The following is a 23703-nucleotide window of genomic DNA, read 5'->3' on the forward strand; positions in this document are numbered from 1 at the left end:
TTAAAGTAAATTGGTTGAGTGAGGATCGATTCTATGCAAGGCCATGAATTTTAATGTACATTATTCAGCAAACAAATATCAGTGTTCAATAGACTCAAATTCTCAAGTGAAAGTACATTAAGTGGATAAATTGATAAAGGACTCGAGATATTTACCAGTTTCAACAAACTTTCCTATGAATACAGTAGTATATAGATCACATACAATTTTTACAAACGGTAATATCTAACTTTAAAATTATCAACAGCAAAAGTGTTAATAACCGTAAGTTTAATTACTTGTTACATCAATAGGTGTTTCAATTTCTGGAGATGCTTAAGTTCACTACGGAAAAGGTGGAAACGAAACAATATGGCAACTGTCGTAACCAAAATATCAGGTACAACAACGTTGGTGTAGTTCGTGAAAATCATAGCAATTTAGTAGAAACGAGAGTAAAGCAATAAATCCAGTAAAAATTAAACATTAGCGTTATACAGAATTAAAAGATAAATGGAATATGCAGCTTGGATTATCCAAAGGAATCACGTTACATGCAGCGGTAAAACGTGAAGTGTGTGTGGAGAGATTTTCACACGTATTTATAAGGAAATTCATAGAGGGTACATTAGAATCTATGTCGGATCAATCTACCACGTAACGTGAATCCATGAATTTACTAATGAATACCTGGTATTTCATTGAAGTATCTTGGGTTTATCTCGTGTAGAATAATTGGCCTCTTTAAATTTTTATTACACAAAAGTGAAAATAACGCAGGTGAATTTCAAAATTGGATTCGATAATTTTCGACTGCGTTTATGATGCATAATAACATTTCGTAGTTACTTTCACATAGAGTAGTCGTTTATTCTTTCATCCCCGTTACCTTGTGGCGGGAATCACTTAGATTTATGCGCCCGGAGACGACATGCTGTGGAAAAGCATATTACGTTCACACACTCTTGTCTTGGGTCCTAACTAAATATTTCCTCATACTACCATATTTAATATGTTACTTAGCGCCAGATGACAAGCCTTCTGGACCAGTCTGTAGGGCTGGGAAAGTGTCACCAGCCATTACAAACCATCCGGCAGCCAGGTCACTGAATTTCAAGCGGTTCGCTGGTCCCCGTAAAGGTCAACGACTGCAAATGCTCACGAATCAGTCACATGCCATGGCCCAGCCCATGCAGTGATTCAGCCTGCCTCTTTACCTACTTTTACTATTGTGCTTCTGTAATGGCGTCCTTTGTTGTATAGCCATCAAAGTGGTCATAGTACCTGGGTATGGCGAAAGGGTAATCCACCTTAAGTACCAAACCTGATGTGGGATTTAGACTTAAGCTAGGACATCACACTGTTACCGTCCAATTCGAGTTGGCCCACAATCATCGACACAGATCACTGACGTCGACGATCTACGAAGAGGAGTCAAGCAATGGTTATAATGTCAAAAGACATCATGTAATCACTCTAGAATATCAGGGCCCTCAAACCCAATGATCTAGTATATGAAACCTGGATTAAATAAACTTCAAACAACAATCTGACCAGCTGGCTGACATTCAAATTTGATTTAAGTTCCTGTCTTGTTGAAGATGATAAGAAAGCGCTACATTTTTATATTTTTAAAAGAGAAATGTCAAATGTTTGTTAACTAGGTGAACACTATATTCACTGTTTATTATATATAGTTGACTGTTAAAGGTACAATAACGACTCCCAAGTAATTATATCATAGGTAAGCGCTTGGGGTACATGGTACTAAACCGCATGAAAATTTATTACAGAATTGCTTCGTTGTGTCAAAAATTGCAGAATGAAAGTCAAAATTATGAAAATATACGAGAAGAATGCAACCGATAAAAATGTAAAATCCATCAATAAAGATGAGAAATAAGTGGACATAATACCAAACCCAGTTGCATAAAACATTGGTCTAAGAATGAGTAGCGGTCAAGAATTGGGGTGACCTTGTTGGAATGACCTGGATTATTTGATTAGTCGCTTCTTGTTCTTCTGCATTCCTCCGAGGCCAGCTATAGCCAATAAAGACCATGTTCATGCGATACGTTTCTGTACTTATACTACTTTCCCAACGTCTTGACAGTAGTAACGAGTTTCATACTTATATTTTAGGGGGAGAGGTGCCAAGATGTTTTTGGTTCAGCTGTAAAAAAATGTAATCACTAAATGGTGCGGAGACAATTGAGACGTTAGCATACCTACTTAACTTGTAGGAAATCAGGGCTTAGAGTATCATTCAACCGTATGTTAAAGATGTTCGTCACTGTCCTCTAGACTTTATGTTAACCAGATACCTATGTTACTCCCGACAAAGTGATAAAAAAGGTGTAGAGGCAAATTACTCCTGACAAACTAGCTCTGTGAGCACAATACTTTGACTCCTTGCTGGATGTATAGCTAAACGAAGCCACTCAGCCAAGCAATCGCCTCAAATCCTGTTTCATAACGGTTTGGAATGTTTCTAATACTCCAAAAAGACATACTCTAACGAGTCACACACTACGCTACCGCTACTTGAAAACTACACACACCACGATGACCTCCATCATCGTCCTGGTCGTAGTTATTTTGAGATTGCTTTAGCAGAAGAAACCCCAATACAAATCTCATCAATTTCTATTGCATTCAAGTGACCTTCATCACGAGAGCTAATTTCGACATGAAAGATCGTCCATCTGAATACAGTACATTGCTCTTATCCTAAGAACTCTTTATCGTAAACGGGAATGGTAAATTTTTTAGATGAATTTATTATGCGAAGGTTCTACACATCTTGTTGATTCAACAGTTTTTTCTAAATTATGGATATTTGCTCCCGGCAAACCATATACGTCGGGAACTGGAAATCCTAGCCTTAGATAGTTAAGGTCTACAATCCTTCTATATTTTTAAGCAACTGTTCAGTATACAGAATTTTGGACCATTTATCTTTCGTGTATTGGAGGAATGATGTGTGTAAGAATACAGTATTCGGTGGAGATTTCAGTTTTTGATTTCATCTGAGATTTTAGGAACCACTACATAGGAGACATGTGAAAAGCCGCTGATGCCCGGGACAACATTTTCCTCGGTAGCAGCAAGCCAATGCAGTTAACTGTAAAAACGAGTGGTAGTTATATCCTCATTGTTTGAATACATATATTATCCGTCATATATTGGATGGATTTATTTTGGAAATAATATCCTTTGCTACCTTAAAGAATTGACGAGGTAAAATTACTCAAATCTGAAGTGTTTTGGTCTACGTTTTCCGCTGTCTAATGTCGCTATAGTCTGTGAGTTTTTATGAAGTGATGCGAGAACACATGATCAAGGTCCTGTTAGAACTATGGAATTATGGTCTACTTGGGTATTAGTACTGCTCTAATAGTAGAATTAGTCCTAAAATTGTAGGTTTGTTAGGATAAGACTGCCTAATCTATAAGATCTTACGTGGAAGTCACATCATTATCTGCACCAACTCATCGCATCGTAACAATCACCAATATATGATGGAGAACAAACTTAGGCAAGATATAGAACAATATATTAATATGAATAAAAGATATAAAGCAACACTCAAGAGTGACCACGCCTGCAAGGCTGAGCCATACCATCCGAATAGTCAATTCGAATTAACTGAATTTATTCTTCCCGCCTTCTATATCGTTGGGTGAATATCTATTTTCCCAGTTGTCTCGTGTCCGGCTTTGAGAACTAGGTGGTCGGGGCCCATTGCCACTACAGAACAAATATGAAATATGGAAATCATTTAGGAGAATCTACTCTTTGTACTCACATGTTCCAGCTGTTTATTCATTCAGTTTTTCAGGAGACAATTAGCGATCATGTTGACTTACAAAACTCCCGAAAACATTACACTAAATACCCTTAGCCATCAACCTGTCTTCTACCTATAATGCTCGTCTCTACAAAACGTGTTTGTCTGTTATCGACCTCACTTATGTAACCAAGTGACAGTTTTAATTAACAACTGACCACGTTGAGACGGTCTATAAAAACAAAACAGAGACCACAAAAAGTGTACATTCGTGTCACTTTTGAAATTTAGTGCTTAACCTATTTTTCTTTACCTAGTTGCAGGAGGCAAGGTGATTTTGAATAAGGATTTAAAGTCTTACGTGATTTAGGTATCACAATGTTGTATGTTTTCTATTCTTTCAAGGTTAGTCGTCGTTGTGGTCATCGCAGACTCTTCTAAAACGGAAATCTAATGAACTCGGATTGAGAGTCTGTTTAAAATTTATTTACTACCATCGAGTGTTCAACAACTGGAATGTCCACCTGAAAAGAGATAATCAACCTATCGACGAGTGATTTTAATAAAAAACTGCTGCAAGGATCTACACAAGCCGGTTGAACTCCTACGTTATTAAGTTATGGCACTGTTTGTAAGTTTTTTAGTGACATTTGGGCGTGACTATTAGGGTATGGATGTAAAGCTGGGTCCAAGGTTTCTGCGTACGTATAAGGAATTTTGGAAGTGTTTTTAGGACCCTTATTTCAGCATTATGGAGCAAATTCGACTTTCCAGCGCAGAGTTTTGCAAATTATATGCTTAATATTCACAGTTTTTTTACTTTAATGGTTTCGCATTTCTCCTGTTTAGCAACCCACTGACCCGAGTACGACTTTGAAAAACTATCGAATATTCCATGGACATAAATATTCTATTTAACTCAGTATATTACACCTAAACAAACCTCGTTTGCGGGACATGGTAATAAGAAGCCAAATATGGATTTAGTTGAATGTATTTCATGCATTCGTTTACTCAAACAAACATCGAAAATGGTAAGCGGAAAGGCAGTCCGGAGAAGGCGAGTGTGCTAACTCTACCTGATATGGCATGACTCGATATTTATGAGCACACGAAAGAAAGCTGTAGACATGTGGTGAATAGGGTTGGCTGTACACACATGCAAATATATGAAAACAGCCAAGGTTAACGAGCAAACAATTTAACAGTGTCAAGATGTGACTTAATGAGAATAAATAAACTGTTATCTTTGGAGGCTAGAATGACTCATGTGGGCGTGACACAATACTTGACATTGCACCTCTCAGTCTTCGAGGTCGCCTAATCCCCCATTATCGCGTTTATCAGATTAACCCAAACAACAAAGCAATTAAAAGATACCGCTAATCAAGCTTGTGTGCGGCTGTTGTTAGACTCTTAAGTAGTTTATTACAACTGGTCATTTGGAGACTTTGGCATCACTTCGACAATTACCTTATCTCCAGAACCTTGTCTCCAAACGTTGCACTTTCGAGCACTGCAACACTGTATAGAAGAAGGGATAATCTTTACCTCGCAGATATTGCATTGTTCAATAAGTGATAATGTCCTATTACAAAGTAGTCAGTGGATACAAGCTGCAATAATTAGACTTCGTAATTGATTGAGAGTAAGTGACAATACAGGTCTTGCTGATAATTCAGACTGATGTCTTGAGGAAGCCTGAACTTGCAAATCATCAAAGAAACTAATTTTTTGTTCGTGTTGAGGACTAATTCTCAATAATCTGTTAACTCTGCTCTTGCAAATAGTGAGTGAGTGTGATTTACAAAGCAATAGTACCACGCTTATCTTACGTGTTGAAATTCGTGAATTGTCTTCCGGAAATCACCTAGAAACAAGAGATTTTGTTTGGCCTTAGCCGTCTGAACCATTCACTTATACCAACAATGATAGTTCGGGAACTGGAAACTTGACCGATTGCGCTAAACATTTTCCTACCTACATAAGTAAGCAGTCCCTAGAACTGCATGTCATTGTATTTACTGATATTACGTTATTTTGGGAATCTAACACGACCTTCAACGGAGCAGTTAAAATGGCAGCATCCAATGAACAGTTACTCAGAAGCGAATGCAAAGTTTGCACTATAAAGGAAGCATGACACTCTTAATGGTTTTGCATGACATTTTTAAGGTTTCAGGAGTCAACAGACTACTTATTTATGCGGACTCATGGAAGCTAAAACACGATCATTTAACCCCGAGCACTTCAAATACGGAATGCTCGTCCTAAGCAAAGCCTCTCAAGGTCGTGAACGCAGATTTTACTTGAATCAGGCTTCCCAGATTGGATTGGTCGCCAAGTGGATTTCCTCGACAATGAAAACTGAAGTTGAGTTACTTTCCAGTCTTGGGAGGATAACCTCTGCTCTCTTTCTAAATTTTGACCGTGCGGCTGGCAACCAACCGAAGTGAAGTTGGAATTATTATTTGTCGTATCTTAATCCATGGTGCAGACGTGTCAAGTGTAGTGCACTCAGTCACGATGGAAGAAAAATTGCAACATGGCAGAAGTTATGCTTCTAATTAACTTTATGACAGAAATTGCTCAGAAATATCCACAAGTCAGTTGCATGATGGCCACAATTACTGACTAGGGTACATTTAAATGACTTGAAAACTTGCATCTTATTCACAAACTTTCCAACGTAAGAGACTATCCCCGGTTCGAGGTCGGATATATGTTACTGAGCCCATAAACATCTCTTGTTTCTGTCTGAAAAACCATGGAAATTCACTGGTTTACTATCTGAATGCATGCGTAGATTTGTAGTTAAACCAAGCAAACTGCAGTTCCATTTATGTCTATAAGGAGATTGTAATGCCCTAGCTAGAATGTGACAGGAAAGAAAAGTTCTAATACTGTTGAATAGTGTCAAAAAACTCCCCGACAAAAAGCCAAGAAAGGCTCTGAACTCACTGAGAAGCATCTTATCCAACCAACGTTCACTGGAAGCTTTGCCAGAAAACATCAAGAAAGTGAAAAGTCACATATAGAGTTTCTGATTGGATGATTACTTATGCTGCTACTATGTTTAGTAGCATTCCAGAATTTTCGGGAAATTCGAGGACATCTAAAGAACTATAAAAACCCTATATTTTCTGTACACAAAAAAACCTTTAGAGTAAAGTGTTTCTTAGATATTTCACACCTTTTTTCTCGTGTTCAAGTCGCTGTAAAAATCTAACCTGAGGGTTACTAGAAGAGCTTAAGAATCAAACCTAGCGTTCAATTAGGAAGACTTATCAATTACCGATAAGTCTTTCACAAAACAGAGAATGCTGATCAGAGTGATCGAATAAGACGTGTTGACTTTTAGGTAGCTATTTTTTATGGGACACAGCTGTGCCTGATTATCATGTTATCAATTTGAATTCAGGTTGATGGGCTTCGTTGGGTTCAAGGAAGCCTGGTAGGTTAGTCGATTATTGTACAATAAAAATCCTTTTCGAAAAACCAAAATGAACGAAAGTTATCATGTGTACGCATTCTAGGTGGAGGATAATTCTCATATGACGTCTGGATGCACTACTGCAGAATAGCGGGGATAAAATATATCCATGGGAATATTTTCGTAGACACATTGATAAATAAGTTAACAATCCCTGTTCATCTTAACTTTTTTCTTGGCCTCACAAATACTCAATGGTGTTGTAGTAGCTTAGTGATCCGACATAAGCTGTTTTGTACAAAGTCTCTTCATCTTGTGTCATTTTAATTAGTTTGCAATGAATCGTGTCACATGAATATTGTCAACATTGCTGCACTGTTTCTACATTTCTTGCCTACCAAATAGTCTTCATATAGATTTCAAGAACACAACTTGCCTCTTGTTACGAAGTCCAGCACCCTGAATAGGACGCGAGATCCTGAAGGTACATTGAAGCGGTACGCACTGATACTTCGTCTCAACAAACTTAACAAGATAACGGCCTGAAGTAACTGTTTAGCTAATATTGGACTTCTGTTATATGAGTCTGATGAAACTGAATCTATGTAGAATAGATTAAAGACATTAAAACTTGTTGGAGAACCTCGCGAATATCTCGAGATTCACCTTACGAATTATACATTTCGGAAGTAGACGTATTAGCCATGTTGATGTTAAAATCATTTTCGACTTTATATACAGTATTCGTTCGTCCTAATCTCCAGTATTGCATACAATCGTCTAGCCCCTTCTTAAAAAATACAGAGAACTTTTGGAAAACGTTCAGAGAGCAGCAACTAAACTGATTCCCGGAATAACGAGGCTTCCATATAATGCTCGACTGGCCAAGCTAAACCTATTCCCATTGTCATATCTAAGAACTAGAGGTGACTCGATCACATATTTAAATTAATTATTGATGAATTTACATCTGACATGTCCTCACTTTTCTTGTCCGCCAAAACAGAGAATTTGCGAGGACAGTAGGTTTTGTTGGGCAAATGTACTTTGAGTACATTCGAAATATCTCAAACCACACGCTTAAAACAGATATAATGGTGGACATTCCCAGAAAAGTGAATCGATTGTCTATTAATACCCACGAATAATCCAATCGACTTTGGCAGAGCAATCAGATTAGTAGTGTTGCTTACTAATATGTACCACATTACTCCTAGTCCCCGGATTAGCAAGAAAACACCTGGTCTCAGTGCATATATAGGAAATTATCATGTGGAGTAGTACCTGATAATATATGTTCTCAAAGTGTGATTGGTAATGAATCAACTCGTCGACAGAGAATTCAAAGTAAGTGGTAGTTGATTGTATTATGGAATCGTGACAGTTGTAAACAAAGAATGATGAATAGTGTGAAATGAGCAACAATGTCAATAAATATTTATATAAAGGATTCGAATGACAAGGAGCGCGAATAGCGACCTGGCGCGAATGTTCAACTGACAACTGCCTGTAGCTTTTGCCTATCGTCCATACCGAATGTTAGACACTGCAGATGTGAGTGTACCACATTAGAGTTAAGCTTATATTCTGCCTCTAGAATTGTTGCCTAGAGTTTTTTTATATATTGATCTGGTATTGGTTTGTGCGAAATCTTTTTAAAACTTGAGATATTCAATGTTTATCTACTCATGGTAGTGTTCATCACACTTTTAACGAGCTTCTCCGTTATCGTTGTTGGTTTGAAGTGTCTGTCGACATTCCTCATTGAACGACAACTCAGTGTTTCGCCATGTCTTGTGATAAAATTAACAACAACCACTCATGCTTCCTCCTTAGTATTTTCGTTGTAGTTACAACCATCTAAAGGAAAATTTACTACATTACTTAATAACATTAAATATATCAGTCTATGGTAGTAAGTGTAACAAGTTCATTAAATCAGCAGTATGCTTCTGAGTATATTGCATAAATATTGGTGGCCCAATAATGCTGGTTGTACAACCTCATTCGAGATTGGCTTTTCGGACATAAACAAGCCTGTTTCGTCCTAATCTTATGCATTTTCATAGGTATCAAAAGGGTAGTTTTGAGAAAGGTTGCTGGGTTTGAATCAGTATCTCCTCAGTTGTTTGTGTATGATTAATCAATAAAAACTAGGAGCTATTCAACAGTCTAGAGACAGCTAACTTTAATATTCATTTATTTAAGATCTCATCTAATAAAGTAGTCACTGTTTGATGTGCAAATGAGTTTTTTGTTTATGTACAAACGTCTCAAGTCTGATTGAGCTGGTCGAGTTATGTGCGTCAAGTAGTAAAAGTAGTATCCATCTCACAAATTATTAAAACTTATTTTAATCCTAAATCTCCGACTATAAAACTGGCCATTAAAAATAATACACTTAGGAGAAATGGAACTGTCACAGTAAGTAGGCTTGATATTAATGTTAGCTCTTCTTTCTGTGCTCTATCAAGCTCATAGTTGGTTAATGGCTAGTGAAATCTGTATGGTATCAGGTTGTCTCGTCTCGAACTGTCTTGCAGCAATTCTCCATTCATGACTACCTGCCTGAATTCAGTAAGATAAATATAATTTAAAAGCAGTCTCCGTTTTGTAGGTAGGTCATACTTAATTTCTGTCAGAAACTTACTGAGTGTTCATTTTGGTACAAGCACGTACTACGAAAAATATCCTTCAACTAGTGCTACGTTTTTTAGCAGTGTAGGAAAGCTGTTATTCAAAAATTAGGGAATCAGTAGACTAGTAAAGAGATGGATATGCATAACCCTACCCAAACTGTATTCCTACTCAATTTTGTAGTAGTCTTCACCTCAAATTTCAGTAAAGGCGACTTCAGTTTTAAAAACTAAGGGCAAGCTTCTCTTTTTAACCCAGTTTGATAAAACCTTTGATTTGTGATGTCTTCTGGGATTGTAACTGGTTTTTCAAGTGTATGCCTTTCAACTACATTTTTGTGCGGACACTGATGGTATTACCTAGTTGGTGAAGCCAGATTACATTTAGTGGCACCGGTTGAAAATCAGGACCCTCGCCGTTAGGCCACCTCTACGCGGCTTGTGAGATTAGTTTGCTAGTTTCTGTGGTCACACAACGACATCAAGGGTTTAAGAAACTCAGTCGCCGTGTTTTTATCTCCACAAATCGCCGTCAAGCAAATAAAAGTAGTAGTGGGAAGTCATAGACTGAACATATGTCGCTGAAAGTGCTCTGAAATCAACGAACTTGCATTCAACTGAGATGCTATAGGAGATTCTTAGTTCAGGTGGATAGTTTGGGAGTTTCATTCTCCAAGCTAGATGGCTTGGTCGTCGAGCCTTCATTGTTCTGAACAACATTAACACAAACTTCAGGTAGAAATGAAGTATCTGAATTTCTCCACATATGTCTCAGTTTGTCCAGTTGACCTCGATCGTGATTAGTTGTTGTTAAGCTTTAACCTGTCGTTATCTACCTCTTTATTTTGATTGTATCTCTCTCTGATTTGATTCCCGGTCTTATATTTGTTCGTGGTTTTCCTGATTGGTTGATAAATTGAATCGACTTTATTGTGCTTGTTGATTGCTGATTGGTCTGATTGCTAAGTTTCTAAAATTCCCTGGTGTTTGCAGTATTCCCTCTACTGATTTCGACATTTTTCCAATCGACTGTGCCCATAGTTGTTCATGTGCGTTGATATAAACGAAGATATGTCATAGCCTCTGACCGCTAATTGACATTCATGCAGGCGAGGATGAAGGGGACATCCACTTTGTTCGATGTTGTGTTTTTGTAGTTGAGACAGTTTATTTTGTAGATGATGTTCGATTTTTCTTCTTTTGTCATTTTGTCCTTTGGTGTACATAAAACTAATTGGAGTGATTTTACTGTTTTGTGCTACACCCATTACAAACGCCTTCAATAATATCGTGATTTCTGATGTCTTTTATGTATGATAGGATGATCCGTTTGTTTGCTTCTTTACTTGATTTCAATTCTGATGAGTTGGGACGATATTTTTCGGTGAATTGCGTGGGTAGCCGTTTTTTTAAAGATAGTCATTGGGTACTTTTCTTTATTCTTCCGTTCTACAAGTGCTGCAGTGTGTTCTGGCCCTCGAATAAAAATTTTACGCAGTTGATTTTTGTGCATTCAACTAATAAACATATACTCTGGTTAATTTAAGCCATACATAAAGTTTAAGTAGCTTAAGGTTTTAAGCAACCACTAAAAATACATTTGGGTTTCTCGTCTCATTAAAACCTTGAATCTTACACAGATTGTAACAGAAATGTGTTTCATGCAAATCTGGAACTTTTCTCAGTTCAATTTTTTCATGATATTTTGTTACGATTTGAAATACTGTGTAACTGCATTTAGAACCGATAACTATAGTATCCCTATGTTGTTTCGGAATGGCGGAAATACTTAGATGTGTATTACAATCTTTGATCCTTATCCATCGAACTATGAAAGTTATCTGTGGATTAACAATATTTTCAATACTTGAGTTCATCTACTTATATACTCCATCTTCAAAGCTATACGATCGTACCTGTGTAAAATAATCAACGTGATAGAAGGTCTTTCCCATGAGATGCTTATATATGTTAGGTGGAATTCGCAAAGTTCAGTTCATACAATTGTTGTTGGTATCTTGACGTGGTGGTCGGGCTTGTCTATCGTGATGAAGCAACCGAGTTATACTGGCTGGAACAACCGTTCCTCAAGGTCCTACCATGTCAAACAGGTCGGTTGAAGAGCGGTAAGACTAAAAGCAACAAACCCAAGGTCCGAAGGCGAAGTCGTACTGCTGACTGTACAGAGGTGTGACAGCAGTAAGGTGTTTCCTTCAGACAACCAGCATGACAGCGATGCTGCCTTCCCACAAGGAGGGGTGGGGTTGGAAACGGTCGACCCTAAAAATGCACACCTCGCCTTATCCCACGGAGATTACTCACAAAGAGGTCGGGTGTGACCGGCCTCAAGCAGTTGTCCGTTGGGCACTGCGGTCACGCTCTCAGGTCACTATGACCACCTCTAATCCAATTTCTTTTTCAGGCACCTCCAGAAGAACCCTTCCACGGTGTGGGCAACCAGGAAGTGGTAACCGCCCTCATACCTCTAACAGCACTCAAGACTACCGTATTCATAATCAACCTCCATCATCAATTCCTATTATTCCTCCTACATCGACTTTCACCTCTAAACTTCCTTTTTCGGCTTCCTCCTCAAATGTCACCGTACCCAACGATTCTAGTGCTCAAAACACTGTCCCGGGTCTACTGAAACCTCGCTCCAAACTACACATTGGAGCCTTCAACGTACGCACTCTATGTCAAATCGGTCAGCAGGCTTCCTTGGCTAGAACCCTAGAGTCTCTTACCAATGTGGTCATTCACTTGACCTCACCTCGGCAACACGGAGAGCCAACGAGATACACCCTCCGTGTATCTGGTGATCCGATAGCCAGCTCTCGTAGACTGGCAGGTGTGGGTATAGCACTAAGCATGAGGGCGGAACAAGCACTGCTAGAGTGGATCCCCGTTAACAGTCGTTTATGTGGTGTTCGACTAAACGGCTCCGTAAGAACTCGGAAGGATAGGGACACACGTCGTTGCCTTTTTGTCGTTTCTGCCTACGCTCCCATCGACTGCAGCTCAGATGAAGTGAAAGATGAATTTTAGAGAAAGCTATCTGAACTTCTCCAGAAAGCTAAACGTTCAGACATAGTACTCGTAGCAGGTGACTTTAATGCTCAGATAGGTAGTTTAAACCAAACAGAAAGGCATTTAGGTGGATATTTTAGTATTCCGACACAGCGAACAGATAATGGTGATCGTCTGCTGCAACTGTGTTCAGACAATCGTTTATTTTTAGCAAACACAAATTTTAAGCATAAGGAGAGACATCGTCTAACATGGCGACCCCTACACCAAGCCAACGATGGACTCAAATAGACCATATTGCCATCAGTCGTCGTTGGAGAGGGTCGGTGAAAGATTGTCGCTCATTCTGGAGTACCTGCTTGGACTCCGACCACGTCCTCATACGAGCACGCACTTGCTTGCGCCTCACTGGACGCAAAAAGCCACATTAAAAGACCCATTAGAACTGAATTGAGCAGCGAGTAAACCAAAAGTAGGTTCCAGGAACAACTGACGTCACAATTAGGTAGTTCTGAAAACGAGGTTGACCCAGGTGTTGCTTGGAAAGCTATACAAACAGCTGTGGAAACAGCAGTGACATCTATCAGTGATTTAAACCACAGGGTTACAAAAAACCAATGGATTTCCTTAAGGTCTATTGCACTGATGGATTATCGTAAACTCATCCCATCAGGCTCTGAACACGATGAAGAGCGAAAACAAATCAGATCTAGGTTAACCAAAAGTCTAAAGAACGACCATGAGCAGTGGTGGGCGACGAAAGCAAAAGAGATGGAAAAGGAGGCGGCTGTAGGGAACACAAGACAGCTTTATAGACTAATAAAAGAGACTGGAATTAATAAGTCAAGCGTAAGTGAGATTATTTCGGAAAAAGACGATACTCTCATCTACTCCCAGTCCAGACGTTTAGAACGATGGGCGGAACATTTCAGAGAACAGTTCAGCTGGCCTTCAGCTACTCTACAACTACCCTCCATCCCCAGACAGTGTAAATGGAACATTGAAGTAGGTCCCCCAACTCTAGCAGAAGTTCAAAAGGCTATAGTTAATCTGAACCGAGGAAGGGCAGCTGGTCCAGATGGATTGGTTCCAGAGGTCTTTAAGGATGGTGGTCCAATTTAAGCGATTAGGTTGACTAATATTTGAGCTAAGATATGGCAGTTAGACGTTATTCCATCTGACTGGTCACAATCACTTATCGTCCCAATATATGAGAGAGGGTTAAAATCACCCTGTGACAACCACAGAGGGATTAGTTTAACTAATATAGCATCTAAAGTACTGGCCTCAATAATTATCAGACGCCCAACTAAGACTCGTGAACTGCAAACACGAGAGAATCAAGCTGGCTTCAGACCTGGTCGTGGCTGCATCGACCACATATTCACCATTCATCAGGTTCTAGAACATAGGCATACTTATCGGCGTCCGACAATGGTGGTCTTTCTTGACTTAAAAGCAGCATTTGACTCGGTAGACCGCGAGATTCTGTGGCAGTGTCTGTCATTGAAAGGCGTACCTCAGAAGTACATAAACCTTGTGAATGCTCTTTACTCGAACACTACCAGTCGAGTCAGGGCTTATGGCGAACTGTCATGTGCTTTTGCAAACTCAAGTGGTGTCCGTCAAGGCTGTTCACTTTCTCCATTTTTTTTTAACTTCATCATAGACCTATTGATAGAAATAACATTCTCGTCGACTGAGTTCTCGGGTATTGATCTCTATCCAGGAGGTCCACTTATCGACTTAGAATACGCAGATGACATAGTCCTGTTTGGTGAAGACGCTGACAAAATGCAGAACAATACCAGTATGATTGAGATGCGTTTCTACCCCTCTAAATGCAAGTTGTTGCTTCAGGACTGGCCTGCGTCAACACCTGAACTAAGGATAGGGAGTGAAGTAGTCGAACGCGTCGACAACTTCACTTATCTTGGAAGTCTGATCATCCTAATGGGTTGGTATCGGACGAAATCTTAGCACGGATTCGAAAAGCTCGTTTGGCTTTTGCCAACTTACGTCACCTATGGCGAAGGCGAGATATCCGTCTATCAATAAAGGACGAGTATACTGCGCGGCAGTCCGTTCTGTTTTAATTTACGGCAGCGAAACATGGCCTTTAAGAGTAGAAGACACCTGTAAGCTACTAGTATTTGACCACAGATGCCTTAGAAATATTGCTGGGCTCACCGGGTAAGTAATAGTGAGGTTAGACGCAGGGTATTAGGGAATGATGGTAAATCAGTTGACGAGTTTGTTAATCTTCATCGACTGAGATGGTTGGGTCACGTTTTACCTATGTCCGAACACCGATTACCACGACGTGCAATGCTAACCGGTGTTGGAGATGGTTGGAAGAAGGTTAGGGGCGGCCAAACCAAAACGTGGCATCAGTGCTTGAAGTCACTAACCTCTAGTTTGAGCCATGTTGGTAGATGCAGACTACTTGGTTGGGGTCCGCGTGACTATCGTAATCAATGGTTGGAGACTCTTGGTGACATGGCTGAGAATCGGTCACAGTGGCGTCGGTGTATACACTCTCTGTCTTCTCTTAAACTAAGAGATTAAAATCGCTTCATATCTTTCTTTCTACGAACTAATTCTTTCTTCCTGTACTATATCCTTATTGCAATCTTTCTTTTATATATTACCACCTCTGAATTAACCACTTATATGAATCCGGTGTCCATCTTGTGTTAATGAGGTATGGCAAATTGGACCGATGTCTATATGTGCCCGGTCCTACGTTGTGGCTGACTGACTGCGTCGGTGTATACACTCTCTGTCTTCCCTTAACCTAAGAGATTTAAATCGCTTCGTATCTTTCTTTCTACGAACTAATCCTTTCTTCCTGTACTTTATCCTTATTGCAATCTTTCTTTCATATATTACCACAACTGAATTAACTACTTTTATGAATCCGGTATTCATCTTGTTGTGTTAATGAGGTATGGCAACTGGGACCGATGCATATATGTGGCTGGTACTACGTTGTAGCTGACTGACTGACTTCATACAATTGTGTGGCAGTCCATCGAACAAAGGTCTATATTTTAATCATAAGGCTTTTTGTTCGTGCTATAAATGATTAAGAGCACCAGTCCGTTTGGTTTTCTGAATCTTTGTCACTAAAAAACCAACTAAACCGTTCTTTTAAAATTTAAGCCCATAAATTCAGTGGATTCATGCTATCTTCAAACGCCACCTCATAATGAATAATATTCTGTCAGTTTCCATGTGTTTGTCTAGGTTCCTCTAAAATAGATTTGAATAGCCTAAACGGTTTTTCTGGCCGATAATCTCCGTTCCAATACCGTCCACATTTTCGTTAAAAACAGCAATCTTCACAACCTTATGCTGATTATTACATGTGATCGCTAGTGATAAGCCTCGAGATGTGATTTTCGGAATTATAATTAGAAGCCGTGACTATTGAATTTAAACCGTGTCGGGTGTGAAGCAGTTACCCACCAAAGACAATGGGGGATTGTCGTGCAACATCGTGAATCTGTTGATGTTAGACATTAACATAGTTGAATGCCGGCTCAATGGTCTAAAAGTTTAGTGTTCGCGCGAGACTGAAGGTTCCGGGTTTGAGTCCGCGCGTAGGATCGTGGGTGTGCGCTGCTGAGGAGTCTTACATTAGGGGAGAAGTGGTTGTCCAGTGCTCCTAGTTTTTCAATGGTCGTTTAACATTAAACGGTTCGTGATCTCAATTAAAATAGCTGGTCTTTACAATCGCTTTTGAAAAAGCAGATACCTTAAAATGGTCTAACAATAAACATTATACAAATGAATAGGGAGTCCTTGTTCAGTAACTCAAGTTCGAGTCGTCAAAACCGTATCTCACCTACCATGGTTTATATAACCAGTTAGCTTCAGTAGTTGTCACTAAGACACAGTTTATGGTAACGTATCGAAATCTACATATGGTTGTCAAAATCCCAAGTTTTTAGTAGAATACGTAAACGAAAATGTAATGACCGCAAATATTTTCTCATGAACTCCACATTGCACTATCCATTACGGTGATCGGCAAATCTCCAGTATTTGGAGCACTTTTTCAACATTACAAATGTACGTAAATAAATAATTAGACAACTTGCGTATTCATACACTAAGCTACTATCTCGCAACTGGAACTTCATAATGGTGTATGAGACTACAGCTTTGGAAGCCTTTTTGATAGTGACCGTAAAAATGAAAATTCACTTGAGTTAATCAGTTATACATCTGTTAAAATGACTGTAATTTATAAATTCTCGCTAAACACAAATCACAGTATAAGTGTGTTAAAAGTTCACTAAGTAATGTAACGAATATATGTTAAAGGTCGACCTTAAATTCACCTTAAGTCAATATCGATTGTATTGCTCATAAATTGTATTTGAGTTCTTCACATCCTCAGCAATAGGCCATTTTAATCAGACTAAATGGATCAGTATTTTATTGATAGTGTGTTGTTTTGGCTATTGTCGTTTAACTGTTGTAGAGCACGCTTTTGGACATTTGTTACAGAAAAAGCCTTAGGCTGCCTTTTAGGGTTAGAAGTGTGAGTACTAACGTAGGTTTTGCTTTAAGAATGCTCTAGACATCTGGTTCCTAATTAGTTTTAGTAAGTTGATCCAATTACATAAAAAGCAAAGCAAACAGGATAAAACATCAGAGAATACGTTGAGCGATTGAGATTAACGAGGCCTGGAGCAGTAAATAACATATCTATATAATCCGGTTGCTAAAGTCAATATTTTGTTACACTGTTTGCTCGTTTTTATTTAACAACATGAAGTGGCTGTTCCATTTAATCAGCCTAAAATCTACTGTCTAGATGATTGTTTCTTAGTAGACTGACCCACTTGGCTATAGGCCAAGTCTTACCATCTGTGAAATAGTCTTTGTATTCTACCTACATGAATTCCCAGACAAACGGTTTCATTAGGTTGTTCAGGAAATGATTGATGAAGTACAAAGTGAACAACATGGCTTCAACGATGTATCGTACTAAGAGCAAACTCATTAACTCTTCTTTGAGCTTTACTTTTAGGATATAGAGTTGGTTATATTGATTAAAGTAGGTGGATAAGCGCTCAAGTTTCCAACTAAGTAGGTCAAAGTTGAATATTTTAACTAACAAATCAGCAAAGAAATACTAATCGACAGATGTATATTATTTCTCATGAACAGACATTTGATCATAGCCGACAAATGTTAGCCGTGGCTTTTGTACGTTCAGTCATAAGGTCTGTTACTATTTTTTTCTTAAAACTCATTATGAAACGTCTAATCAATTTAACCTATACTTGCTTAAGAAACACCAATTGTCAGAACGCATTGATAAATAGAACTAAATTTGTCATATGATTTGTTCAAGATGATGCTTCAGGTGCCTTTTTACTGAAAAGTAATTTTCGTCTCAAGCTGACATCAGTTGCAAAGTCATTCTAGTCTTGAGACAACTATATCGTTCTAGTTGTGAACCCCTCAAAATTCTAAACCTACGACCCCATACGAGTGGGGATCTTTTAAAGTTAAACTCAGTAGTGAACATTGTATCACTATGTAGAAATTCAATCCATTTATTTTCAACCTCAGTTAATTTGTTATGTGGTATGATCTCATTATTGTCGAGTTTCTACGCTACTATAGGTATCTATGTCTCCCGGATGTCTATAGGCATATTAACCCATTGTGTGTGAAATCTTTCGTCATTCAGTCTTGATAAGTTGCATCACAGTTACATGGAGCAAATCCTAACCTATTTTTAGAGTTTCATGAAGTAGAGTAGCTAATAAGCATTATCTGAAGCTATTTCATCTGTTGTGTTAGAGTAAAACATTAAAATAAAAATATTCACATAATTATTTTTTCATTTGTTACAATATGATAATTCTAATTTTAGGAACCTGTTTCGACCGCGAATAGTTCTCCCAAAAATATGGACAAACTAAAATTACCATTTAGAAACTATGAAACCTCTTCATCTTCAGAGATTTCGTCTGACAGTGAGCCCGAATTAATTGAAAGATCTGTAATCCAGAAAGTATGTTTTTATTTCCATCTAGTAGTGCGACATTTTAGCCCAAGGATCCAGCCTTTTTAATTCCACCCGACTATACCTTACAGTCAGTGGAAGATTTGGTAATTTTATACACTAGCGTAATTTGTATTTCTTAAATCTCTTAGGCTGCAGATATAAAAGTTTCGTTACTCGGAAAAATATCTCAAGTTTTTGATAAATACGGTAAACTTTTGTTGCTTGCATCAGTCTTAAAATTCATATGTTTAAATGATAATGTGATACCAAACATTGTGTTCAGTAATTGCAAACAGATTTTTTCAATATGAACTGCGCAAATGACATGCTACTAATTTGATTTCGGATGTGTAAATATATGATTATGGTCTACTGAGTTCATATGATACTGTCTCGTCGAAAGTTTTATGGATCGTTTCCGTGCGTACAATAGTGCTAATTGTGTCACAAAAGTGTGTGGAATACATGAACAATTTTAAGAGTAATCAATTTTCCCCCAATTTATCTCAAAGATTTATTTTACTGTTACATTGTACCTAATTCACTTTACTTTTCAGTTGTCATCCGTTCGATTAATTCGGCAGTTGTACTGAATGAGCGATCTGTGCTTTTTCTGGAAGACGGCAAGCATCTGGGTGAGGTGAGTGTCCTTTTATTCCGAATCATTCGACGTTATCAGTAGGCAGGCTATTGTCTGTAGTTGTGTTAAAGAATTAGTGAATCAACGTTAATTTCCCACCAAACATTATTTTCAATTATTATGTATTGATTTTGGTAACAGCTGTATTAGACTTCGTATAGCCCTACTCATTGATCTTTCATGAACATTCGATGGCTAAAGTAATGATTTAAACATTTTGAGTACATACGACATTTAACCATGTCATGAAATATTAGGCTATTAAAGGACCTATAACCAGTAAAATAAACCTGGATATTCTTCGACTATATATGGTTTAGAGATTAACTGGTTATTCACGACTGCTACTGAGTGACGAAACATGATTACTTGTTCTTTGGTGATGCTAAATTTACATCTGTCCTGTGTCTACTACTTATTGATGTACAACAAATATTTTTATGGAGACCGCTTCAGAAATAGATGTGCACAATTCATGAGTCTAACTAAATAGTTTTCAATCCAATCAATGCGGATAAACTTGACCTAGTATACAATAGTATTATATAGAACAAAGTTCAGAATCTGAAATTTCTCAATCATCGCTCGTTGGAATTCCGGAATTTATGCCTTTTATGCGAATATCATATGTATTGTATTATTCGTGACTTATTATTATGAGCATGATTCAACTCAGCATTTTATTTATCAATTGTATTATCATAACAGATTAATTTGTCAAGATTTGGTGACACAGACTACATGGAAATTCATAAATTGATTGTTACGCGCATGGATTGAATAATATATATAATCCTTATTTGGCTTTTCAATTAGGATTCATCCCACATTTTTATGATGTATCGGTAGGGATGCAGACTATTATGTCTGTATTATTCAACTAGGTAAACATAAGTGACTTCATTTCGAGAAATTTCAACACAGTACAACTCATTTACAGATTAAATCTAATAAAAGTAGACTAAATTTTCACGCAAATTAGCATTAAGCCATATAGTTAATGGTATAATCAAATTATCTAAACTAAATAAATAGGTTCTAAATTGATGATACAGAATAGTAGTAGGTGTTTGAGCAAACTTTTTGTATTGATATCTATCAAAGGTTTATGAAACATTTGGCCCAGTACGTACTCCATTTTATCTGGTGATCCTTTCCAAATCATTTTGTGTACCCGAGTTAAGAAATGATCGGATCTCAGGTTCACGCAATTATACAATTTCAAAATCAACGAACTATTCTGAAAATTTGGAACCTCAAACACCAATTGAATCAGTTACTAATACTCAACTTGATAATGACAATTCACTTAATGATAGCAGCAGTCAGAATCCTTGTGAAATTGAAATACCAATTACTGACAACAGTGATGCTATCAATTATGAAGAAAAGATAAAAGTTAATCATTCATTGAAAGAAATATCCGTGTTCTATGCACCCGATATACCTGAACTCACTATTCCTGTCTTTTACAACCAATTAATTGCTAGTAACACCAAAGGATCAGATGCATCTTGGGTAGGCGATACGGAACCACCTCCTGAGGTAAGTTCATAAACTCAGCATCTCTTGTTAATATGATAGTTCGATAGACCATATTAAGTAATTTTCTCTTCATCCATAATCCAGTAGTGAAAAAAAAGAACTTTGACACCACCTCAAACATTTAAATGCAGTTATCCACACCCTTTCGTTATGCAACAAAATAATAGCTCTAATTTAATTAGAGTACGGTATGGTATGTCTAAACAATGATTGAAGCTGAAATAGATTATGGTTCTTTTCACATTTTAAAAACATATTGTTAAATAAGATGAGCAGATGTGGTCATTTTCATAGCCACTTGAAAATTAGTTCACTCGCGAAATTCCAGTATACTGTGTAGGTAATATACTACTGTTTTATAAACTGCAAACATTCTACATGATAGATATGTTTGGAAACTTTCTATACACCAAAATTATAAAACACTTGTATACGAATAGAAATCTATTACTAAAGATTTTGAGACTATTCGAAATTCGACAGTACTACGTTTCACTGTGATAAGAAATTTTGTCTGATTACTGTCAATAAATTGGTTTTGACTTAGGCACTGGAATTTTCAGACGATGAACGAGAAAAACTGTATAAACGCGCGTTAAAGATGAAACGAAAATCACAGACACCAGGTGAGTTATTTATACGTTTCTTACAATTGCAAAAGCCTAATTTCGTTTACCGTCTAGTTAATACTTTATTTGGAAGAGGAAAATTAATGTATGATAGAGTAGTTAAGTAAAATGAAAATTAAGATTATAATCATATCTTGTGGTTAAGTCGATATTTATCTACTCAATAAAAATCCTATTCCGATGACAAGTTATCTCCGCTCTTTGATAATCTAATCTCTACGTCAGCACATAGTTATCGTTGAGAAAGTAGCTAAGACGTTCTGTTAGACTTGTTGAAGCAACTAAACTTATTGTTTTAAAATACTTGCAAAATAATGAGTCTGAAAATCACAGAATTTGAATAGTATGGAGGGAGTAACTAGAAACGTAATCCGGTTGTCACCGACTAAAAATGTCGAAACATGTTGTAGAGGAACATTGGCATGATCAAATTACGTTTCCGTATATTAACAGCCTATGAATGACTAGAAAAATGTCACTTAGAAATGCGCTCTTTTATTCGTGAAAGTTTTATGCACTGTCAGTATCAGTAAGTGGATATCACTTTTAACATATATTTAACAATTATAAGCATAAGAGTTTAAACCACATTTGCTTTGATTCCAAACAGAACCAACAAACTCAACCCAAATGTTAAGCCGGCCAAAGAAACATGATAAGCGGCATAGTAAACCATCATTTGCTGTAAAGAAACATCAAACTGCATTTGCGTCGAGCGTTCAACCCGTAGATCGTGCCTGTGGATATTCACTTCAACAACAATCCTGTAGCCTAAGACCTTGCTTGCCCATCCAATCACCAAATCACTGGAATATGTATCCTAGCGTTCAACCTCAATGGCAAAATCCGACTTATGGTCACAGCACCTGGCCTTCCGTACCTTCATACCATCCGACAGTACAGAATCCTTACCCATATGTACCGCGAAACCCAGTGCCGCCACATCCATTTTCATATCATTGTACGTTTGTCGGTAAAGCATTCAATTTCTATAATATATTATATTTTTCTCTACAAGGTTAATCTGCTTAAAAATCATATGCCATCAAATTGTTTGCATAATTATTAAGTATTGGGAAAGTGCTTTTTCAACATCAGCTATGGTTTCTATGTAATTTAGCAACAAAAGTATCCAGAACCCATTTCTAGATTCATATCTACAAAAGACGTTGTCAAAAGCATTCAAATGAAATCAGATACTAGCAGTTTAGGACAACAGGCTTGTTTCTGTTGGCATTTGGCGTAGGCTTGTTGGCTTGTCTTTCAACCGTTGTGATTAGTCGTCTACAAAAACGTTGTTTAGGTTGTCATATTAAGAAGCTTGTAGAATTTACGCCTCCACTAAATCCCTGTAGAACTACAAAACAAATCGCTTGAATGCAGTTAGCGACCTATGGAACTATAACTTTTTCGGTACTGCACGAAGGTCAGTCAAGGCAGTTTCAGTATTTTTCTAAATATACTTTTCTTTTACTAGAGCCTTTTCCTAATTTTTTTCTTTCTGTTCGATTCGAAATAGATGCTCTCCCTGAAGAACCTTACCAACAGAATTCGTGGTCACCGTATGCTCCATCGTGATTACAAAATTATTCAACGTTTCATAAACCATTTATGCACAAAATATAAATATATAAGTATATAGCGATTAAGTGATCTTTTTTATTATCATATACCAAATATTATTTTACTACCATCTTATAGTTTTTAAGCTTGACTGTACACAAGCGTAGTTTATACAATAGTAGCACCTGAAATCTACCTTAGTACTCAGGTGTATACATGTTGGGGACGTTAGATCCCCAGAACTCACTTGTGAAAGGACCTAATTTTGTAACTTTATTTAGAAAATTTGAATTTCTTTGTTTCCGCGCCAAAGACGCTCTTGTCACTATGTCGTATTTCCCACTGGGAAATATCTTGAATGCTATCGGTCCGTTGCGTCTTTTAGTATGCTATTTGGTAACTCTCCCCAAGGGCGGTTTTGTAC

At 37.7% G+C, this 23703-nt stretch overlaps 1 protein-coding gene across 2 annotated transcripts; it reads left to right on the forward strand.

The window, feature by feature from the left end:
* Positions 1-8563: 8563 nt before the first annotated feature.
* Positions 8564-23676, forward strand: SASS6_3 (Spindle assembly abnormal protein 6). Of its 2 annotated transcripts, XM_035732596.2 has the most exons (9): positions 8564-8756; positions 18768-18908; positions 18947-19006; positions 19052-19109; positions 19460-19542; positions 20647-21087; positions 21635-21713; positions 22327-22677; positions 23236-23676. In XM_035732596.2, the coding sequence occupies exons 1-9, from the start codon at positions 8739-8741 to the stop codon at positions 23292-23294; spliced, it is 1290 nt and encodes a 429-aa protein (XP_035586953.2). In that variant the 5' UTR covers positions 8564-8738; the 3' UTR covers positions 23295-23676. The 2 variants fall into 2 exon arrangements, with proteins under 2 accessions (XP_035586953.2, XP_051071369.1); XM_051211323.1 differs by having other exon boundaries at positions 8656-8756; positions 19052-19542.
* Positions 23677-23703: the final 27 nt, after the last annotated feature.

Source organism: Schistosoma haematobium, chromosome ZW (genome assembly GCF_000699445.3).
Source record: "Schistosoma haematobium chromosome ZW, whole genome shotgun sequence".
Lineage (NCBI taxonomy): Eukaryota > Metazoa > Platyhelminthes > Trematoda > Strigeidida > Schistosomatidae > Schistosoma > Schistosoma haematobium.